The sequence below is a fragment of the Physeter macrocephalus genome, chromosome 12, assembly GCF_002837175.3.
Source record: "Physeter macrocephalus isolate SW-GA chromosome 12, ASM283717v5, whole genome shotgun sequence".
In the NCBI taxonomy this organism is placed as follows: domain Eukaryota; kingdom Metazoa; phylum Chordata; class Mammalia; order Artiodactyla; family Physeteridae; genus Physeter; species Physeter macrocephalus.
Window position 1 is genome coordinate 78,217,920 of NC_041225.1, and position 22,065 is coordinate 78,239,984.

At 33.6% G+C, this 22,065-nt stretch overlaps 1 protein-coding gene across 1 annotated transcript in view; it reads right to left on the bottom strand.

Moving 5' to 3' along the window:
* The window catches only part of WDPCP (WD repeat containing planar cell polarity effector), a 460,096-nt gene that overhangs the window by 48,978 nt on the left and 389,053 nt on the right, over positions 1–22,065 (bottom strand). Inside the window, exons 16-17 of the mRNA XM_055088850.1 lie at positions 18,645–18,807; positions 719–813 (exon numbers count right to left, since the gene is read on the bottom strand). Of these exons, the coding sequence (XP_054944825.1) occupies positions 719–813; positions 18,645–18,807 (258 nt within the window). The remainder of the gene's footprint in view (positions 1–718; positions 814–18,644; positions 18,808–22,065) is intronic.

Sequence of the window (22,065 nt, forward strand, 5' to 3'; positions counted from 1 at the left end):
GGCCCATTCTCAGAGGTAAAGGGAAGAAAATGAGTAGGCCAAACTTAGGTTCATCTTTAGGGGACAGTGAAGGGGACATAGTGAGAACATTCAAACATTAATTATTTTTGTCCCTTCACAAGCAGTCATCTATGTGTTATCTATGTTTTCTATTTCTATAATTTCATATGCAGTTTCTTCTGCATGGTAAAATTCTACTTATCTTTGAAGGCCACCTGCTCAGCTCAGCATCTTGGCTGGAGGTGAATGCTGTTACCTCATCATGCTTTTATTTTGGTACCACTTTTAGGGAGTATATTACATGGCTGCCTTATGTTACAGTACTTACTGTTTTTATCTTCTTGTTACTAAACTGGGCAAGAATCATGCCATTTTTCTCAATGACCTTCAAAGTCTGGCTTCTCAAAGTGTAATCTTCAGGCCGGCACAATATACATTACTTGAGAGCTTGTTGGAAATTCAGAATCATGGGCTCTAGCCCAGATCTACTGAATGAGAATCAACATTTTAATGAAATCCCCAAATTTATTTGTGTGCTTATTAAAATTAAGCCTTTGTTATAATCACGTGACTTGGTATTTTACATTATACTAGCCTAGAGCAGTCTTATAGCACATCAACTAAAAATGCTTAGGGTTTTCTTATTTTTATGCATTCACTGAAAGCTCTTGCCAGCTATGACACTGTTTTTCTGTTACACGTTGAATACTTTGTGTACCTTGGATACCATTACCTTCTTCATTACAGGTCTTAGCCATCAGAGATCCAGCACAGATGACTTTTTCAAGTTCATTCTTTCTGTCAAATACTTGTCTATTGTGTATAGGTTTTTTTAATTGGAAAAAGAATGAAAAAGGAAATTATAGGGTTAAATATGTTACAGATTTTAAATATTGAATATTTTCAAACTTACAAGGTTTTAAAAAATATAATGGAAAAAATTTTCTTGGAACCTTTCAACAATATAATCATTTAAATACTGTAATGTTAAAAATGTTGAAAACTGTTTTTAACTTTCTCACCATTAAATATTTTACAGGACATTTTGAAGAGCAATTAAATTCAACTTTAATATACAAATGAAATATTTCACATATACAATTTTCAAAAAAAAGCAGTAATGGAAACAAAATGTGATGCTCTGAACTCCTCCTGGGTATTACAAAATTAGAATGAATGGTAAAAGTTTTCTATTAAATAAATTTTATTTTTCTAATTTTAGAAGTAATACATTATTATTGTAGAAAAACTAAACACACACACACACACACAGAAAAAGAACATTAATATAATCCAAATATCTAGAGTTCTTATCTGGATAGTTAGCTCCTATACTTATTATTATGCATCTTTTTTAACAAATAAAGCTGAGATTATATTGTCTTACAAAGTTTTAGATAATTCTCTTACTTATATAATAAGTTTTTTGGTTTTAAAATTTTTATTATTTAAGTTATTATACATTAAAATGAACTTTTAAAGACATAGATTCTATGCATTTTAAGAGATGTATAGATTCATGTTATTACCACTACACCACAAACAGAATACAAAAGTTTCATCATGCCAAAAAATTCCCTCATACTTTATAGTCACATCCTCCCCTACCAGTACTCCTGGTAATTGCTTCTCACCATGACTATAGTTTTGACTTCAAGAATGTCATATAATTGGAATCATACATATAAACTTCTGTGTCTGGCTTCTGTCACTCAGTATATTGCTCCCAATATTCATTCAAGATACTAAATGTATCAATAGTTTGTTACTTTTTATTGCTTAGCAGTATTCCATTTTATAGATGTACCAGTTTGTTTATTCACCTGTTGAAGGATATTTGTTTTCCCAGGTTTTGGCAATTATAAGTAAAATGGCTATCAGCATTCATCTATGGGTTTTTGTGTGACATAGGTTTTCATTTCTCTAGGGTAAATACTCAAGAATAGGATTGCTGGCTGATGCTAAATATACTTTTGTAGTTTTTTTTTTTTTTTTTTTTGGTGGTGCCATGTGGCTTATGGGAGCTTACTTCCCCGACCAGTGATTGAATCAGGCCCCCTGCAGTGGAAGCACAAAGTCCTAACCACTGGACCACGAGGGAATTCCCTCAATATATTTTTACTTCATAGGAAACTGCATAACTGTTTCCCAGGATGGCTGTATCATTTTTGTATTCTCATCAGCAGTGAATGAGTTCTTGAGTTGCTCTGAATCTTAACCAGTGCTTAATATTATTTGTCAGTATGTTTTTATTACAGATATTCTAATAGGTGTGCAGGGGTATCTCATCATGGTTTTAATTTTGCACTTTCTTCATGACTAATGATGTTGAATATTTTTTCATGTGCTTATTTGCCATCTGTATATGTCCTTATTAAAGTATATGTTCAAGTCAAATCTTTTGCCCATTTTAATTGGGTTGTTTTCTTATTGTTGAGGTTTTAGAGTTTTTAATATATTCTGGATATAAATTTAATGTCTATCATGTGATTTGCAAATATTTTCTCCTAGCAAGTAGCTTGTCTTTTCATGCTCTTAACAGTGTCCTTTGAAGAGCAAAACTTGATGAAGTCCAGCTTATCCATTTTTTAAAATTATGAATTGTGCTTTCAGAGTCAGATCTGAGAATTCTTTGACTATTTCCAGATCATGAAGATTTCCTCCTATGTTTTCTTCTAGAAGTTTTATAGTTTTACATTTTATATTTAGATCCGTGATCCATTTTGAGTTAAGTTTTGAATAAGGTGTGAGGTTTAGTTTAGGGCTCATGGTTCTTACACATAGATTCCAGTTGTTTAAATACCATTTGTTGAAGAGTGTCCTTTAGTTCATTGAATTGCCTTTGTACTTTTGTTAAAAATCGGGCATATTTGTATGGGTCAACTTCTGAGTTCTCTATTCTATTCCATTAATCTACGTGTCTGTCCTTTTGCTAATACCATACTTTCTTGATTAGTTTAGCTTTAGAGCAGGGAATGGCAAACCACAGTCCATGGCCAAATCCAGTCCATGCCTAGTTTTATAAATATAGCTTTATTGGCACACAGCCATTCATTTACATATTGTCAGTGGCTGCTTTCTCGCTACAACTGTAAACTTAAGTAGCTGTGACAGAGACTGTAGGACCTGCAAAACCCAAAATATTTATTAAGTGGCCCTTCACAGAAAATATTTGCTGACTCCTGCTTTAGAAAGGCTTAAGATCGTGCATGATTCTTCCAACATTATTTCCCATTTTAAAAATTGTTTTTGCTATTCTGGTATCTTTGTCTTTCTGTATAAAATGTATAATCAGCTTGCCTATGTCTACAAAAATCCTTTCTGGGCTTTTAATTAGAATTGTGTTAAATCTTCAGATCAGTTAGAAGACAACTGACATCTTTACTATATTGAGTTTTCCAATCCATAAACCTGGTGTGTGTATCCATTTATTTTGATCTTTTATGATTACTTTAAACAGTGTTTTATAGTTCTTGGCATACAAATTCTGTTCAAGTTTTGTTAGATATATTCCAGAGTAATTTCATTTATTTTGGAGCTACTGTAAACTTTTAAAAATTTGACTTCCAATTCTACATTACTAGTATATAGGCATATAATTGACTTTTATGTATTGGCTGTATATTCTGTGACCTTGTTAAACTCACTTATTAGTTGTAGGAGTTCTCTGTAGATAACCGTCGGATTTTCTATGTAGATAAACCATGTTGTCTGGAATAGGGATGGTTTTACTTCTTTCCCAAGCTGTATTTGTTTTCTTTCTTTTTCTTGTCTTATTGCCACGGCTAAGACTTTCAGCACAGTGTTGTATAAGAGTGGTGAGAGTGGACACCTTTGCTGTGTGCCCACCTGTGTAGTTTCGTTTCTGTTTGTAGCTTCTCTGTATAGATTGAGGAAGTTCCTTGTTATTCCTTGTTTTCTGAATTTAAAAAGTGCTAAATGGGTATTAAATCTGGTCAAATGCTCTTTTTGCATCAGTTGATCTGATCAACTAAGTTTTCTTATTTGAACTGTCAATATAGTAGATTTCATTGATTTTCATAATTGAATGAGCCTTGCCTTCCTGAGGTAAACTGCACTTGATTGTGTTGTATTTTTAAAAAAATATATTATTGAATTACATTTCTTAATCTTTTGTTGAGGATTTTTGCTTCTATAGTTATGAGGGATACTGGACTAAAGTAGTTTTTTGGTTTGTTTTTTTTGGTTTGTTTTGTTTCGTTTTGGTACTCTGGGTAGTGGTAGCTTCAGAAAATGATTTGGGACATGTTTTTTAATCTTTATTTTCTGATAGAGATTGTGCACAATTGATGGTATTTTTTCCCTCTAAATGTTTGGTAGAGTTCACCAGTGAGACTATCTGGACATGGATTTATCATTTTCGGAGTTTTTTTTAAACTATAAATTCAGTTTTAAAAATGGTTTTAGGAGTATTCAGATTATCTGTTTCATTTTCAGAAAGCTTGGTAGCTTGTGGTTTTTAAATAATTAGTCTATTCCAACTATGTTATCAAATTTATATGCATAGAGTAGTTCACAACATTATTATCTGTTTAATGTCTATGAGGTCTATTATAATATCCTCTCTTTCATTCCTGATAATGAAAACCTATGTCTTTTCTCTTTTTTTGTCAGTCTAACTAGAGTTTTATCAATTTTATTGATCTTTTCAAACAACTTTTCAATTTTTGATTTCATTGATTTTCTTTTTCTGTTTTCAATTTCAATGATGTCTGCTCTTATGTTTATTATTTCTTCTGCTTGTTTTGAGTTTTTGATCTGTTTTTTTCTAGTTTCTTAAGGTGGTAGATTAGACTGTTCATTGAGACATTTTTTAAAATAAGCATTTAGTAGAATAAAATCTCCACTAAGCCCTGTTTAAGCTATATCCCACAAATTTTGATATGTTGTATTTTGATATTTTTCAGTTTATAATATGTTCTGATTTCCTTGAGACTTTTTCTTTGACCTATGGATTATTAGAAGTGTGTTTTTTAATTTCTAAGTTTTTGTAGATTTTTCTGTTTGTCTTTCTGTTATTAATTGCTAGTATAATACCATTTGAAGTCAAGATTTGTTTTATGACCCAGGATATGATATGTCTTGGTGAAATAAGAAAGTTAATTGGAGATCAGATTAGGCTGGAGATAAAGTGGAAATATTCTTTTTGTTCTTCAGCTCCCATTATCTTTCTCATATTATCTTCATCTGCTTTCTTAAACATAGCTAGAGATTCAGTGAAAACCTGTAATGATCTTTAGGTTGTCAAATTGCTGATACCCTTTAATTTTTATGTTTTGAAAGAGCTTAAGATGGTCTATCTTTGGAAATATGTTTAAAATTGGCCAGTTTTAGCCATATACTGAGGCTTAGAAAAAGACTTCTCTACTTAGTTTCTAGTTTTATTGGCAGCAAACACCTAGCAGGGATAATATGAACTTAACCAGTTCTATCTAACATACATTAAGCTACTGTAATAGCTGAACACATTGGAAATGCTCAGTATATTCTACATTTATTTCAGTTTAAGATGCATAAATGGACTTCCTAGACATATGCCATATGTTCTCCTCTTATGCCAAGATAACAAGAATTAAAAGACTGAGATGAATAAACAAGGTCAACTTAGACTGAGCCAAATTAGACAACAGAATAATTGTCAGATTTTCTGTTGGCAGGGACAGTTTGTTTTGAGCCAATCTTCATGAATTATAGGCTGTAAATTTTTTTTTCTGGTAAGTCTACCACCAGGGATTCTGTTGACAATTTCTTTGTTTTGTAAACACTGAAGATTTTCAACAGTTATATTGTTTATAGGCACACATAAGGATTCTGAATAGATGGGCCTATTTTTTGTTCCAATGTAAAGAAAACTGCTTAGATATGAATCAAATAAAACCAAGGCAAAATTTAATAGCTTTTAACAGGATAGTATTTCATTTGGAGTTTCTTAGGTATGAATTCAGATATAACAAAAAGCAAGAAACTAAGCAATATAATAATTAATTTATGACAGTAAATATCGAAGTAGATAAATTTGCTACAAATATAAAGATTATTTGCTCTACAGTAAAGAATTTTAGACATCGAAGGGGACTATCTAATACAAATGAAAAATTGAGGCAACCAGAGAAGTTGACTACTTGAAACATAATAACTAGTTTAGGGAAGTACCAAATCTAAAGTATGTTTAGTTTAGTCCTAGGATCATTTATTTTACTTATCATTGCTCTTCTCACCCTTATGGATTTTTTTTTTCCTTCTAAATTGTTTTTTTCTTTGAGTTGTGAAACTTTAAAAGTTGCTGGTCAAAAATATGAAAATGAACAACTTGAATAATGGTTGTCTTTGCCACATCAAAAATATGAAAACAAACTAGTTGAATAACGCATTAATGGCATATAAGGTATAAAGTCTCAGTCAATTCACAGAATGGTGATGTTTTTTAAAAACCCATTTATACCCAAGATGCTGTAACTGTTTTAAATTTGGAAGTCCTTGAGTCTTTTGCATATCTAAAATGTCTACTTTACACACTGCCAGCTATGTATTCTTATATCCTATATATTCTTGTATGATAAAAAGAATTCTTTTATTTATTCAATAAATATCTCTTGAGCGTGCTGCATGCCAGGTACTTTTTTTTTGAGTTATAAAGAACCAGCTAAAAAGTATCTTTATTTCCTTATAAAAATCTCATAAATAATGGGAAATTGAGGAATGTATTTTACGCTGAATCCCAACTCTAGGCTGGATTGGAGTGAGTCAGGCGTTTGCAGATAGCCTCCATCTCTGCTTTGTTCTCTTACTGCTACCAGGCAGTTTTCATAGTCCTGGAGGATGAAGCAGTGAGTAATAAACAAAGAAAAGGCAAACATCTCTACCCTCATACAGCTTACATTCTAGTAAGTTTGTTTATAAACTCAAATGCAGTACAGTCTATTCACAACCAGTTTTCAGTGGGCTTCTACATTGTATATAGTTCAAATTAATTTGGTTTATTAATTTTGCCATAGGTTACCCAGAAATTAAAATTTTGTTCAGTGATTTGTAAGTATATGAAGAATGAAAATAGTCTATGGGAAAGATTTAAAATTAAGGGAACATGTTATGGTTCATTCATGGATAGAATATTTGTTAAATGCTCACTCTGTGACTGGTACTGGGTTAGATGCTGTGGATACAACAGTGAGCAAAAGCAGACACAATTTTAACCACTGGTGAGTAGGCCCAGGCTGTGGGCCATGCTGCTGTGCTGTTTTCTCTGCCTCTCTCTCTTTTAGAGGTTGAGACATTACTGAACTCCTGTAGACTCTTTCTTTTTTCTTTTCTCTATTGAAAGAAAAATTATAACAAATATTTTAAGTATCTTTGGGTGACTAAACTTCCCAAACTGCTGTTTTAATGTTCAAATTAAACCCTGAGCCACAGCATTCAGATGGTGAAGTGTGAAAACAGACCTCACATCAAAACTTTCCCTGATGTCAAGGCAGCTTCCCTATCAATTCAGCCCAATCAAAATGATCTATTAAAAATGCAGACCACATCCTAACACTTTATATTAATTTTCTCTTCTGTTGTAACAAATTACCACAAATTTAGTGGCCTAAACAGGGTGCATTCCTTTCTGGAGGAGAATCTGTTTCCTTGATTTTTTGACTTCTTCCTTTCCTTGGCTTATAGTCTTCTTCCTCCATTTTCAAAGCTGAAAGTGGCAGGTTGAGTCTTCTCACTGCAGATCACTCTGATACTGACTCTTCTGCCTCCCTCTTCCACATTTAAGGACCCTCTTCCACACTTAAGGATTACATTAGGCCCATCTGGATAATGCAGGATAATATCCCTATTTTAAAGTCAGATAATTAGCAACCTTAATTCCATCTGCTACCTCAATTCCCCTTTGCCATGTAATAAAACATATTCACAAAATCTGGGGATTAGGATGTGGACATCTTTGGGAGGCCATTATTCCGGCCGTCATCCACTGAGCTATCATACAGTGGCTTCTCACTGCAATGAGAACAAAGATCATACAGCATAGCATGGCCTACAGAGGCCCTAACTAATTTATCATCCTCCAGCTGCCTTTATAGTTTAGCTATATTGACTCTCTGTCACTCGAACCTCCCAAATTTGTTCCCACCCTAAGGCCTTTGCATGTACAATTTCCTCTCCCAGGAATGCTCTGTCAATTCACCATATCTTCATATTTTTTAAATAAATAAAAAAATATTTATTTATTTATTTTTATAAATTTATTTTTATTTTATTTTAAAAATAAATATTTTAATTTTTTATAAATTTATTTTTATTTTTAAAATAAATTTATTTTTATTTTTTATAAATTTTTATTTTATTTTTAAAAAATATATTTATTTATTTATTTTTAGCTGTTTTGGGTCTTCGTTTCTGTGCGAGGGCTTTCTCTAATTGCAGCGAGTGGGGGCCACTCTTCATTGCGGTGTGCAGGCCTCTCACTATCGTGGCCTCTCTTGTTGCGGAGCATAGGCTCCAGACACGCAGGCTCAGTAGTTGTGGCACACGGGCCCAGTTGCTCTGTGGCATGTGAGATCTTCCCAGACCAGGGCTCGAACCCGTGTCCCCTGCATTGGCAGGCAGATTCTCAACCACTGTGCCACCAGGGAAGCCCTAAATAAATTTATTTTTTAAAAATAATAAATAAATAAAAATAAAACTTTATTTACAAAAATGGCAGCAGGTTTGGATTTGGCCTGTAGGCCACAGTTTGCCAACACTTGCTCTACCTGATTTATCTAATTATACCGGCTAATACCTTTGGTACAGTTTTGAATAGTAGCAGAGATACTGGGCATTTTTGCCTTGTTTTTGATCTTAGTGGAAATGCCCTTAGTGATTACCCATTAAATAAGATAGCATTAGGACAACATTGTATATGTATTCTTTTGTTAAGAATGTATCCCTCAGTTGCTATTTGCTTGAGTGTTTTTATCAGGAATGGGGGTTGAATTCTGTCAAAGACATTTTTAGCATCTAAAGAGATAATCATTTGATTTTTATTGGCTTTATATTTATTAATAAGATGTATGATATTAATGGATTTGGTAACATTGAACCAACCTTGTATTCTCAGGATAGATCCAGGTGTTGGATTTTGTGTGCTAATATTTTATTTAATATTTTATTAACATTGATGTTTATGAATGATATTTGTTTATAGTTTTCTTTTTCTGTACTTTACAGAGTTTTTCTTTATTTTTAATGCATTGGGACAATTTGTAGAGCATTGAGAATATCTGATCTCTGAAGGCTTGGTAGAATTCTCCTGTCGAACCACCTGGGCTTGTTGCTTTTTTGTAGTGTAGTTCTTTAAGCACTTTGTCTATTTCTTTTATGGTCGGCTTCAGATTTCTAAATCTAATGGTGGTCACTTTTGGAAATCTGCATTTACCTAGGAAATTATGTATATTTTCTATGTTTTCAGATTTATTTGCTTAGAAATCTGAAAAGTATTCTCTTATGATTAAAAAAAAATTGTTACAATGATTAATTCCTCCTCCTTCTGCCATTTCTTATTTTGTGTATTTATGCTTTCTCCTTTTTCTTGATCAAGTCAACTTGATCTGTTTTCTTAATTTTTTTCAAAAACACCCAGATTTGATGTCTCAATTAGGTCTACAACTTTTTAAAACTCCTACCTTATTGGTCAGTAAACTATAGCCTGTGGGTTAGTCACTGTTTTTGTAAATAAAGTTTTATTGGACCACAGTCATGTCCATTCATTTATGTATTGCAGACAGCTGCTTTTGTGCTACAACAGAGCAGAGCAATTGCAGCACAGAACATGGCCCAGAGGCCTAAAATATTTACTCTCTAGACATTTAGGAAAATTTCCCAACCTCCACTCTGCCTGATTAATTTCTGCTTTTATTTTTATTCCTTCTGACATATTTTGCTTAGCTTCTTGTTATTTCTTAAGATTTTTGAGTTGGAATTAGTTCATTTTATTTTTTCATTCTCCCTGATAAAAGTGTCTAGTGTAATCACTTTTTCTCTGATCATTACTTTAAATCCCATTACAATTATTTTTTAGAAATTTCATGTTTTATTTTCCTCTTTCACCCAAGAGTCGTTTAATAGAAAGTTTTAACATTTCTAGGAGGAAAGTCGTTTTGTTTCTTGTTAAACATTTCTAGTTGTATTGCATCGTGATCAGGGAGTGTTTGTGACAGTTCTTCCCTATGGAACTTAGCGGTATCTGTTTGGCACCTAACATGATCATTTTTGGTTAATATTAAAAGGTTCTTGGGAAGAAAATTTATTCTCTATCATCAGAGTGTAGAATTTGATAAATATCCATAATATCTGCATTACTGATTATGTTGTTTAAGTAGTCTTTCTTCTTATTTTTTGTCTACTTAGTCAATTTTTGTAATAAGAATAATAAGTTAAAGTCTCCTGTTATTAGTGTCTATGTTTCCTGCATTTCTTGTAGATTTTCCTTCATAGAGGTTGTTTCTGTGTTACTTGGTACAAACATATTTGTGTTACCTCTTTGTTGTGAAATATGGGTGTTAACATTTCCTTGTCAATATTTAATGCTTCTCTCTGTAACCAGGATTTCTACTGTTTCTTATTTTTATTTGCCTGGAATACCTTTTCCCATCTATTAGCTGTTCTGATGAATTTGTTTTAGCTATGTATATAGTACATAGCCGGATCTTGGTTTATGAGCAAATTGAAAATCTTGTGTTTTTTTGGAAAATCTTTTTGCTTTAATGGATGAGATAAGTTCATTTATATTCATTGATATGACTAATATTCTTGGTCTCAAGTCTGTCTGAATATTTTATAATTATGCAAATTTGGTTTTATTTGCTTATGTTTCTTCTGAGGTTTGAATGTGTTTTTTTAAAAATGGAATTTAGGAAGGTTTGTTGGTGATTACCTTTGTACTAATACCTTTTTTAAAAAAATTCAATTTTATTTTTTTATAGGAAGGTTCCTATTAGTTATCTATTTTATACATATTAGTGTATATATGTCAATCCCAATCTCCCAATTCATCCCCCCCCCCCCACTTTCCTCCCTTGGTGTCCATATGTTTGTTCTCTACATCTGTGTCTCTATTTCTGCCTTGCAAACTGGTTCACCTGTACCGTTTTTCTAGAGTCCACATATATGTGTCTTTCCCCCCTTGGTGTCCATATGTTTGTTCTCTACATCTGTGTCTCTATTTCTGCCTTGCAAACTGGTTCACCTGTACCGTTTTTCTAGAGTCCACATATATGTGTTAAATATATTTGTTTTTCTCTTTCTGACTTACTTCACTCTGTATGTACTAATATCTCTTCTAATACAGTTAGTCTCTTCTTAGTTAACTTATTATTATCTGATGCATCAGTGTTTATTGGTATCTTTTAACTCTCACCTATACCTATACAGCAATCAGTGGGCTTATTTTGCTTTTCTCTTTTACTGTCAGTGTTCCTCCCATTTTTTAAGTTGTATCATTTCTACTTAATCACAACATACAGTATCTCTACATGAATCTTCCACACTCATCTCCCCACACTCCTGTTTTTGTTTTCTATCTACATTTAAATGTATTAAAACATTCACAGTTAGTCCTGTGGCTGAAGTTTTCCCAATCATCTCATGGTTGGATAAAGCTCCTCTTCTAGTACATTCCTAAAGAAGGACTCGTGTAAACTGTTACTCTTTAGATTTGATACTTGTAGAAGAACTTGGATGGATATAAGTTCTTGGTTTACAGTTCCTTTCACTGAATTTTAAAAAATTGCAGGTCCACTTTTGCCTTGCTGTGTATTTTATTTTTGAAATGGTTGATGCTAGTTTAATTATTTTGCTTTTGTAAGTTACTTGATCCCTTTTTAAAAAAAAATTATTGGAGTATAGTTGATTTACAGTGTTGTATTAGTTTCAGGTGTACAGCAAAGTGAATACGTTATACATCTACATATATCCACTCTTTTTACTTTTTTTAGTTTCTTTTCTCATATAGGGCACTACAGAGTATTGGGTAGTTACATGTGCTGTACAGCAGGTTCTCATTAGTTATCTATTTTATATATAGTAGTGTGTATATGTCAATCCCAGTCTCCCAATTTATCCCTCCCCCCTTATCCCCTGGTAACCATAAGTTTGTTTTCTACATCTATGACTCTACTTCTGTTTTGTGACTAAGTTCATTTGTACCTTTTTAGATTCCACATATAAGTGATATCATACAATATTTGTCTTTCTGTGTCTGACTTACTTCAATCAGTATGACAGTCTCTAGGTCCATCCATGTTGATGCAGATGGAATTATTTCATCCTTTTTTATGGCTGATTAATATTCTACTGTATATATACCACATACTTTTTTATCCCTTCCTCTATTGATGGACATTTAGGTTGCTTCCATGTCCTGGCTATTGTAAATAGTGCTGCAGTGAACATTGGGGTGCATGTATCTTTTTGAATTATGGTTTTCTCCGGATATATGCCCAGGGGTGGGATTGCTGGGTCATATAGTAGTTCTATTTTTAGTTTTTTAAGGAACCTCCATACTGTTCTCCATAGCGGTGTACCAATTTACATGCCCATCAACAGTGTAGGAGGGTTCGCTTTTCTCTTTACTCTCTCCAGCATTTATTGTTTGTACATTTTTTGATGATGGCCAATTTTGACCGGTGTGAAGTGATACCTCATTGTAGTTTTAAATTGCATTTCTCTAATAATTAGTGATGTTGAGCATCTTTTCATGTGCTTTTTGGCCATCTGTATGTCTTCTTTGGAGAAATGTCTATTTAGATCTTCCACCCATTGTTTGATTGGGTTATTTGTTTTTTTTTGATATTGAGCTGCATGAGCTGTTTGTATATTTTGCAGACTAATACCTTGTTGGTTGCTTCATTTGCAAATATTTTCTCCCATTCTGAGGGTTGTCTTTTCATCTTCTTTATGGTTTCCTTTGCTGTGCAAAAGCTTTGAAGTTTCATTAGGCCCCATTTGTTTATTTTTGTTTTTATTTTTATTACTCTAGGAGGTGGATCAAAAAAGGTCTTACTGCGATTTATGTCCAAGAGTGTTCTGCCTATGTTTTCCTCTATGAGTTTTACAGTGTCTGGCCTTACATTTAGGTCTTTATTCCATTTTGAGTTTATTTTTGTGTATGGTGTTAGGGTGTGTTCTAATTTCATTCCTTTACATGTAGCTGTCCAGTTTTCCCAGCACCACTTTTTTCCATTGTATATTCTTGCCTCCCTTGTCATAGATTAGGTGACCATAGGTGCGTGGGTTTATCTCTGGGCTTTCTATCCTGTTCGATTGGTCTATATTTCTGGTTTTGTGCCAGTACCATACTGTTTTGGTGACTGTAGCTTTGTAGTATAGTCACGTCCGGGAGCCTGATTCCTCCAGCTCTGTTTTCTTTCTTAAGATTGTTTTGGCTATTCATGATCTTTTGTGTTTCCATACAAATTGTAAAATTTTTTGTTCTAATTCTGTGAAAAATGCCATTGGTAATTTGATAGGGATTGCATTGAATCTGCAGATTGCTTTGGGTAGTATAGTCATTTTGTTATTTGTTGTGATGGTAAATGGGATTGTTTCCTTAATTTCTTTTTCTGATCTTTTGTTGTTAGTGTATAGGAATGCAAGAGATTTCTGTGTATTAATTTTGTATATTGCAACTTTACCATATTCATTGATGAGTTCTAGTAGTTTTCTGGTAACATCTTTAGGATTTTCTACGTATAGTATCATGTCATCTGCAAACAGTGATGGTATTACTTCTTTTCCAATTTGGATTCCTTTTATTTCTTTTTCTTCTCTGATTGCCCTGGATAGGACTTCCAAAACTATGTTGATTAATAGTGGCAAGAGTGGACATCCTTGTCTTGTTCCTGATCTTAGAGGAAATGTTTTCAGTTTTTCACCGTTGAGAATGATGTTTACTGTGGGTTTGTCGTATATGGCCTTTATTATCTTGAGGTAGCTTCTCTCTATGCCCACTTTCTGGAGAGTTTTTATCATATATAAGTTACTTGATCTCTTTACCAGGAGGTCTTGAAGATTTTTAAAATTAATCATTGAAATCTTAGAGTTTTGTTGGAATATGTCTCAGAGATGATTGTTCTAAGATAATTTTTCTCAGGCATCTGGTAGGATCTTCCAATGTGTAGATTCAAGTGTTTTTTCAAAAATTTAACTCTGAAACATTTTCCTGGATTATAGTTTTAAATATTAATTCTGTTCCATTGTTTTATTTTTCTTCTTCAAGAAATTAAAATGTACAAATGCTAATGATTTTTTGCCTTATCTCCCACTCTATTACTTTCTCCCTGACTTTAAAAAATTTCTTTCTTTACTTCCTTTTCATTCTCTTGTTTTCTGCCATTTTCAGTGTCTTTTATTAAATTTTAATTTGAGTTTATTCTCACTTGAGTGCCTTGAATTTATTTTTCATTTCTCAGATAACATTATCTTTTTCTTCCTTTTCTTTCTTGAGTTCAGTGAACTTCCTCTCTTCCCTCCTACCCTCTCCTCTCTTCTGCTCTTCCTTCCTTTCCTTCTTAGTTTTTTTAATCCAGAGTGGGTTTCCATATACCCAGTTGCTTGTTTCAGTTTATTTAATTTTGCTTGGAGTGTTGCTGTACAGTTTTCTTCTACTTCATGGTTGTTTTGGAGGAGAGAATTCCTCAGTTGACGTGTATTGATTTTCATTTTCTGTTCCTTTAAAGTAACTCTGTATGGAACTGTTTATCTTTTTTCCTGTTTATTTTTGTGGTATTGGATGTATTTTGTGAAAATCTGGTTCAGTAGTGCCCTCAGTATAACAAAGTCTAGGGAATTATTGGTGTAAGGATAGAAATATTTACCAATGGAACATAATGGCAAATCCAGAAAGAAACCTTTACACTTATGGGTAACTGATTTTTTGACAAAATTGCAAAGGCAGTTCATTGGAGCAATGAGCCTTTTCCACAAATGGTGCTTGGAAAATTGGATTTTCATGTACAAAATAATGAATTTAGACCCTTATGTCACATCAAACATGGAAATTAGTAAGAACTAAAACTATAGAACTTCTAGAACAAAACATAAGAGAAAATTTTGGGGTCTGTAGGTTAGAAAAGGATTTCTTATGTACAACACAAAAAGCACAATTGATTAAAAAAAAAAGCTAAATTGGGCTTCACCAAAATTTGAAACTTTTGTACTTCAAATGACACTGTTAGGAAAATGAAAGGGCAAGCCACAGACTGGGAGAAAATATTTGCATGTATCTGATAAAGGACTTATATTCAGACTATATAATATAAATAAATAATTATCAATAAATTTTATAATTCAGTAATATGGAAACAACCCAATTAAAAAATGCACAAAAGTTTTGTATAGCTATTTCACCAAAGAAGATATACTAATGGCTAATAACCACATAAAAATGCCCAGCGTCATTAGTCATTAGGGAAATGCAATTAAAATCATAATGAGATACAACTCTACACCCAGTAAAATGGTTATAATAAAACTGACAATACCAATCATAGGTGAGAACATGGAGAAACTGGAACCCTCATACACTGCTGATGGGTATTTACAATGTTAGTCACTTTGGAAAAACAATCTGGCAGTTTCTTAAAACTAGGAAGATAAATATATAGACTTACAACAATATGGTCCACCAATTCTACTCCAGAAGATCTAACCAAGGGAAATGAAAACAAATGTCTACTTGAAGATGTATATGTGAATATTTATTAGTAACATTATTCATAATAGCTGCAAACTGGAAATAATTCAAATATTCATCAGCTGGTGAGTAGATAAACAAAATGTGGTAATTTATACAATGGAATACTGTTCAACAATTAAAAAGGAATAAACTACATGCTACAATATATATGAACCTCAAAAACATAATGCTAAGTGAGAGAAGCCTGACACAAAAGACAACATATTGTATGACTCCATTTATATGACATGTCCAGGTCATATGATTTCATTTATATAAGATTTCTCTAGAGACAGAAAGCACACCAGTGATTGGCTCAGGCTAGAGGTGGGAGTGGAAACTGACTGTACATTGGCACAAGGAAGCTATTTGGGTGATGGAGATGTTCTAAAACTGCACTGTGATCGTTGCACAACTTTATAAACTTACCAAAAATCACTGAATTGTATACTTACAATGGGTGAATTTTATGGTACATGTAAATTATGCCTCGGTAAAATTGCTTTTTAAAAAGTAAATACGGCTTCCTGGTGGCACAGTGGTTGAGAGTCCGCCTGCTGATGCAGGGGACACGGGTTCATGTCCCGGTCCGGGAAGATCCCACGTGCCACGGAGTGGCTGGGCCCGTGAGCCATGGCCGCTGAGCCTGCACTTCCGGAGGCTGTGCTCCACAACAGGAGAGGCCACAACAGTGAGAGGCCCGCGTACCGCAAAAAAAAAAAAAAAAAAAGTAAATAAAGAGGTAAAACTTCAGGTGGCTGAACATAATAGAGGCTGCCTTCCTTTCTACCTCCCAATACTTCCTCTATAAACAATACAGAACACAGTAAACGAAGGGAGGATTGAAACTCATGGGAGAAGCTAAACTACATGAAAACTACACCTTTGGCATAACTTGAAGACAGAGAATGTCCAAACCAATATAATTGTAAGTAAAATGGAAAAAAACCCAAATCCCAGTGCATGATTTCTCCAACTCCTGGTGCTCTTGTAGATCAGAGCAGGGACTACATGGAAGGGACTTAAAAGTGACATGCAACTCGAAGGGACAGTTTTAAAAATGCATAGCTTCTGGGGTGAGGAGATGTGTGGGTGATAAAAGGCAAAAAGGAAGAGGCACCTTTTGGCAACTGGTGTGAAGGAGGAAAAAAGCATAAGAGGAATATTTAGGGTCTTGCACAACAAAAAAAATGAGAGGTCATACATCTACATAGGAGTGTGTGTAGAGCGCTTAATTAGCCCCTCTTTGGTTCTCTCATTTTCCAGGCTCTCCTTTTAAAATTTCTGGCTAGTCTGTTCTTCTGTCACTTGACATAAGCAGGCTAGTAGAACTGTGACTTTCCCTGTTCCTTTTCCTATCAAGTTTGTTTCTTTCACTGATAGTGAGTTTGCTATTTTTTTTTTTTTTTTTGTGGTATGCGGGCCTCCCTCTGCCGTGGCCTCTCCCGTTGCGGAGCACAGGCTCCGGACGCACAGGCTCAGCGGCCACGGCCCACGGGCCCAGCCGCTCCGCGGCATGTGGGATCCTCCCAGACCGGGGCGCGAACCCGGTTCCCCCGCATCGGCAGGCGGACGCGCAACCACTGCGCCACCAGGGAAGCCCGAGTTTGCTATTTTTATTGACACTGCTGCCAGGTGGGTTTTTTTCACTCTTAGGCACCAGATAAAGTCACCTGTTGGTTTTCACAACCTGTCTGACTTGAGTAGAACTACAAGGCTGAACGAGCTTGGGGGGTGGTGGGAGGATGGGAGCAGCCCCAGAACATCACAGATTCCCACTTTATTACTAGAAGTTCAGCAGTTTTTCGTAAATAAGTGCCTCTCAATTTGTTTGCCATTATTTGATTTGCAGAACCCTGAAATGGTAGTTTTGGTCCAGTTTTATAATTGTTTCCTGGGGAGATTTACTGATCTCTAAACTCTGCCATACCTGGAAATCCTGCCCCTTCATTTACTGTTCATCTATGTAGTTGGAGGCATTTTTCTCAAGGATATTATAAGTATATATGTATAGTTGATAGATATGAAATATATAGTTCATGTATCACATCATATATCGTATCTTATATTCATGTATGTAATATATGATATGTATAAAAAATGTGGCCTCTTCACAATTATTGCATATAGTTGGGATCCTCAAGAGCAGGTATGTTAACTAAAGACCAGAGGCCAAATCCTGTCCACTACCTGTTTTTGTAAATAATGTTTTATTGTAACACAGCCACTCTCATTCATTTATATATTGTCTGCGGCAGCATTCATACTATGGCACCAGAGCTGAGTAGTTGCAATAGCGTCTACATGGCCCACAAAGCTTAATATCTGGCCCTTTACACAAAAAAATTTTCTGACCTTAGTGTCAGAGCAGTATCATCATCATAATTAACATTATAATTATCATTATAAATAATACTATTAATTTGTCCAGTGTTTTTAATTTCACATTTATTCTTTCTCTTTGTTTTCTCAATAACCCAATGTGGCAAGCTGGATAGATATTAAATGATCATTTATCAGATTTCAAAAACGAGTGGCAAGCTTGCATAAGTATGAATGTATAAAATTATAATTCAAAGTAAATATTCTAAGAATAATATTTTAATAACATAATGATACGAAAATTTAACAACAGAATACAAACAGAATTTAGTATGTTATAGTAGTTTCATTTGGCCTGGGATAACATTCATTCTAACAATATTCTTTTCATATATTTCTGCCTCCATCAAGCCTGCTCTTCCATGACCAAACTACTGCAAAATCCTAGCCATGAGAAAATGTGCATTTTTTTCTTTGATATTTTGAAATTTCCTTGTTTAACTATTAGTTTGCATTTAAACAGGGAATATTTCAATTGTTCAATACTAAATACTGCTCCTTTATGGAGCAATTTTCTCAGTTCAGCATAGCTTACATGTCAGCAGAGACATTCAGTGTTCTTTGTTGAATAATATGCCTGTGGATTGAACAAAAGGGAGGGAGGTTATCTGGAAATGTGTCTTCTCCTTGAGGTGCTAAAGATAGGCCAACAAAAGCTTCATTTAGCATATCCCCTCTGTCCAAAGGCCCCAGGAGTTCTGTTAAAAAAGGATTAAGATTTGAGTTAAATACAAATGTAATTTCTGCTAACTTGTTCATAAGTACAGTTACAGGAAAACTTTCACATATCCCAATGAAACTTTTTTTTTTTTTTTTTGGTCAGTTTACTATGTAGCACACAGTGGAAATCTTGCAGTCACAGTTCCCTATGACTTATGTTATTCTTAGACTTAGCTCAACCAGGGGAGTTTGATAGCTGAATAATGAATTTTTTTGAGTTCAGATTTTAAAAATTCATTTATAACTTGCCATTCATAGTGTTTTTAAACAGCATTTTATTAATCAAGTATTCTTTGTTAACCAGTTAACTAGAATATTTTATTATATTGGAAAATTATAAGATTTTTAAAATTTTACTCTCTCAAATGTAGCACACAACTTGAAAACTAAAAGGAAAATATTTTTTCCAATATTTACTCCTAATAATTTTAAAGTGTCTATAGAGAGTTTACTATTCCCACATCATACAGATGAATAGGGAGAACTTTAATATTGGCAACTTTGACACAGCATTGTTTTAAAAAATTGTTTGAAACATAATGAAGTGTGAAAAATATATACTTGAAAAAACATAAAACTTATTAAAAACCAGCAGCCCTTAGAACCACAGTGTATCTGTATGTATTTTTTTTTTTAGTTAAAAAATTTTAGACTACAAAAACAGAGTAAAAACACATAACTTAATTTTTACCATGTTGAGCATTTTTAAGTCTACAGTTCAGTACTATTAAGTATATTCACATTATTGTGCAACAGATCTCCAGATGTTGCAAAACTGATGCTGAACACCCATTAAAGACTCCCCATTTTTCCTTTCCTCCAGCACCATTTTACTTTGTTTTCTATAAATCTGACTACTTTAGATGCCTCATGTAAGTGGTATCATACAGTATTTGTATTTATGTAACTGGCATATTTCACTTAGCATAATGTCCTCATGGATCATCCATACTGTAGCATGTGACAGGATTTTCTTCCTTTTTAAGGCTGAATAATATTCCACTCTATCTATATACCACGTTTTGTTTATCCATTCATTCTTCCATGAATATTTGGGTTGCTTCCACCTCCTGGCTATTGTGAATAATGCTGCTATGAACATGGGTGTGCAGATATCTTTTTGATACCCTGAATACAATTTCTTTGGATATATACATATATAAGTAGGTTTGCTGGATAATATGTAAGTTCTATTCTTAATTTTGGGGGGAACCACCATATTGTTTTCATTGTGGTTGTACCATTTTACAATCCTACCAACAATGTACAAGGGTTCCAATTTCTCCACATCCTAACCAACACTTGTTATCTTCTGGTTATTTTTTTGGTAGTAGCCATCCTAATGAATGTAAGGTGATATCCATTATAGTTTTGATTTGCTTTTCCATAATAATCAGTGATGTTGAGCATCTTTTCATGTGCTTATTGGCCGTTTGTATATCTTCTTTGGAAATAAGTCTATTCAAGTCCTCTGCCCATTTTTGAATCAGGTTGTTTGATTTTTGTTGTCGAGTTTCAAGAGTATTTTATATATTCTGGATATTAATCCCTTATCAGATTATGATTTGCAGATATTTTTTTCCCATTCCATGGGTTGTCATTTCATTCTGTTGTGTCTTTTGAGGAACAAAAGATTAAAATTTTGATATAGTCCAGTTTATTTATTTTAACTTTTGTTGCCTGTACTTTTGGTGTCATATTCAAGAAATTATTCCAAATCCAGTGCCATGAAGATTTTTCCCTGTTTTTTTTTTCCCTAAGAGTTTTTTAGTTTTAGGTCTTATGTTTAGGTATTGATCCATTTTGAATTAATTTTCATATATGGTGCAAAGTAAGGGTCTAGCTTCATCTTTTGCATATGTATATCCAGTTTTCCCAAAACCATTTGTTGAACAGACTGTCCTTTCCTCATCAAATGGACTTGGCACCTTTGTTGAAAATCATTTGACCATATATGTGAGGGTTTATTTCTGGGCAGCTTATTTTATTCCATTGGTCCATATGTCTGCCTTTATGCCATTACCATACTGTTTTTTAGCTTTGTGGTAAGTTTTGAAATGAGGAAGTGTGAGTTCTCCAGCTTTGTTCTTCTTTTTCAAGATTGTTTTGGCAATTCACTGTCCCTTGAGATTCCATATGAACTTTCGGATGAGTTTTTCTGTTTCTGCAGAATACATCATTGGGATTTTGATAGGGATTACATCGAATACGTAGATTGCTTTGGGATGTACGGATATTTTAACAATGATAAGTCTTCCAACCCATGAACATGGGATGCTTTTCCACTCATTACTGTATTCTTTACTTTCTCTTAGCAGTGTTTTCTACTTTTCAGTGTAGAAGACTTTCACCTCCTTAGATTTAAGAATTTCATTCTTTTTGATGCTCTTGTACATGGAATTGTTTTTAAAATTTCCTTTAGAGATGTTTCATTTCTAGTGTATAGAAACATAGCTGAGTTTTGTGTGTTAATTGTGTATCCTGCAACTTTGATGAATTCATTCATTCTAACAGCTTTTCAGTGGAATATTTAGGGTTTTCTACAAATCAGATTATATCATCTGCAAATAGAGATCATTTTACTTCCTTTCCAATATGGACGCCTTTGATTTATTTTATTGCCTAATTGCTCTGTCTGGGACTTCCAGTACTATGTTGAATATAAGTGGAAAAGTGGGTATCCTTGTCTTGTTCATGATTGTAGAGGAAAAGCTTTCAGCTTTTTACCATTGAGTACCATGTTAACTGTGAGTTCTTCTTTATTATATCAATAGTTTTCTCCTGTACCTACTTTGTTGAGTTTTTATTATGAAAGGGTGTTGAATTCGATCAAGTGTTTTTTGTGCATTAATTGATAAATACATATAGCTTTTGTCCTTCATTCTGTTAATGTGGTGTATTACATTCATTTTTTTCAGGTTGTACTATCCTTGCATTCTAGGAATAAATCGCTTGGTCATGGTGTATAATTTTTTAATATTCTGCTGAATTTGGTTTGGTAGTATTTTGTTAGCAATTTTTGCTTCAACAATCATCAGAGATATTGGTCTATTTTCTTTTTTTTCTTTGTCTGACTGGTTATGTGGGCATCTTTCTTGTAGCTTTGGTTGTATAAGAGACCTTCTGCCAGTTTTCACTTGGTTTTCTAGGAGAAATATTCCACATGTAGATGTATTTTGATATGTTTGTGGCAGAAGGTGACCTCCCTGTCCTTCTACTCTGCCATCTTGATCTCC